Raw genomic sequence first — 1,975 nt, 5'->3', positions numbered from 1 at the left:
GGTGTGATGAAAAGGTCTTTATTTCTAGTCTACCCATTGTACCAAACTAGGAGCTACACACTCTATGTTCATTATTTTCGTGATTTCACAAAGTCTCTTATCATATGTGTTTGACATAGAAGATCCAAAATACTCAATATTTCTATTCTCCTGCAAATCAATATAAGAACTTTATAATATTTTCATTCTAATTAGCCTTATTATATTCTCTGTTGTTGTTGCCTGATATTTTCATTCACCTTGATTACACACTTTTTACAGTTATTACTTTACAGACTCAGTGTTTTATTTAAATGTTTCCTACATATACACCAATTTTTTAGTAAACCATTGCTTCTTGGACTTCACTTACTCTGTCCAGATTCAATTTATTTTAGCCTGAAGCATATTCATGAGTAATTATTTCAGCAAAGATCCAGGCATGGTGTACTCTCCCAATCTTTATCTGAAATGAGAATATTCAATCAAGGTCCTTTGAACTGAGTCTTCAAACCTGCGTTCCTGCAAAGTATCAATTGTTCAAGGTGCAAAACATGTATAAGTCGTAAATAGCACAGATAAGAAATTGGTTATAAGCTCATCTAAACTTCCAGAATCATCTTCATAGATTCATGTAACTTCCCCCTTTCAATACTTCCAGAGGACTCATACCCATGGAACCAAGGAATCAATCCAGCACATCCGAATTTATCCTCCTCGGACTTTCCGAAAATCCAGAGCAGGACACAATCCTTTTTGCTCTGTTCCTCTGCATGTATGTGGTCATGGCCATGGGAAACCTTTCAATCATCCTGGCCATCAGCTCCGACTCCCACCTCCACGCACCCATGTACTTCTTCTTAGCCAACCTGTCTTTGGTTGATTTCGGTCTGGCCACCAACACAGTCCCCAAGATGCTGGTGAACATCCAAACCAAAAGCAAGTCAATCTCCTATCCCTGCTGCCTCACCCAGATGTACTTTTTCCATTTCTTTGGTATTGTTGACAGTGTTTTAATTGCTGTGATGGCTTATGACAGGTTTGTGGCTATATGTCACCCCTTACACTACACCACCATCATGAGCCCACGCCTCTGTGGCCTGCTGGCTGGTGGCCCATGGGTGTTTTCCTGCTTCATCTCCCTCACTCATATCCTCTTGATGGTGCGCCTGGTTTTCTGTGGGAACAACAAGATTCCTCACTACTTCTGTGACCTCACTCCTCTTCTCAGGCTTTCTTGCACTGACACCTCTGTGAACAAGATCTTTGTGCTCACCGTGGCCGGGATGGTGATAGCCACGCCTTTCCTCTGCATCCTGGCCTCCTATGCTCGCATCATTGTGGCCATCATGAAGCTCCCCTCTGCAGGGGGCAGGAAGAAAGCCTTTTCCACCTGCAGCTCCCATCTGTCTGTGGTTGCTCTCCTTTATGGGACCACCATTGGGGTCTATTTGTGTCCTTCCTCTGTGCGCACAGCTGTGAAGGAGAAAGCCTCTGCTGTGATGTACACGGCAGTCACCCCCCTGCTGAACCCCTTTATCTACAGCCTGAGGAACCGGGATCTGAAGGGCGCCCTGAGGAAGCTTGTCAACAGAAAAATTTCTTCATCTTCCTGACCACAAGGACACCTGGAAACTTCTGGAAAGTCGGATCTCAACATCTAGGGTCCTGGGGAAAAGAATGGAATTGCACAGTGTGGGAGAGTAGCCACTTTGGATTTTGAGTTGCAGAAGTTTAAAAGGATATTTCAAGATGACCCTGTTACTATTTTCTCAGTTACGGAGACAAGTAGGAGTCCTTTTGGATATGTCTGATGCTGTCTTCCCAGAAAGATCAGATTGGATTTATCCTGGTTCAAAATCCAGTTAGCTCTCAACAAATACTTATGGAGTTCATATTCTGGGCTTGCTGTAAGTGCTGGCCAGGGAGTGGCGAGCAGGAGACACAAGGTCCCTATTGTGTAGAGTTTACAGTTGAATGTGGGAGAAGATACTGG

At 43.7% G+C, this 1,975-nt stretch overlaps 1 protein-coding gene across 1 annotated transcript; it reads left to right on the top strand.

The window, feature by feature from the left end:
• The first annotated feature begins 653 nt into the window (after positions 1-653).
• On the top strand, positions 654-1,595 carry LOC113242636 (olfactory receptor 24-like). Its single transcript, XM_026480770.2, has one exon. It carries the CDS (start codon positions 654-656, stop codon positions 1,593-1,595), a length of 942 nt encoding a protein of 313 aa, XP_026336555.2.
• Positions 1,596-1,975: the final 380 nt, after the last annotated feature.

This window comes from Ursus arctos, unplaced genomic scaffold, assembly GCF_023065955.2.
Source record: "Ursus arctos isolate Adak ecotype North America unplaced genomic scaffold, UrsArc2.0 scaffold_14, whole genome shotgun sequence".
In the NCBI taxonomy this organism is placed as follows: domain Eukaryota; kingdom Metazoa; phylum Chordata; class Mammalia; order Carnivora; family Ursidae; genus Ursus; species Ursus arctos.
Note: the sequence above shows the minus strand (reverse complement) of the source record. Positions and strands in the feature narration are given on the sequence as shown.

Excerpts from the sequence above, each read along its gene's own strand:
- LOC113242636 (XM_026480770.2), top strand. The coding sequence starts at position 654 with ATGGAACCAAGGAATCAATCCAGCACATCCGAATTTATCCTCCTCGGA.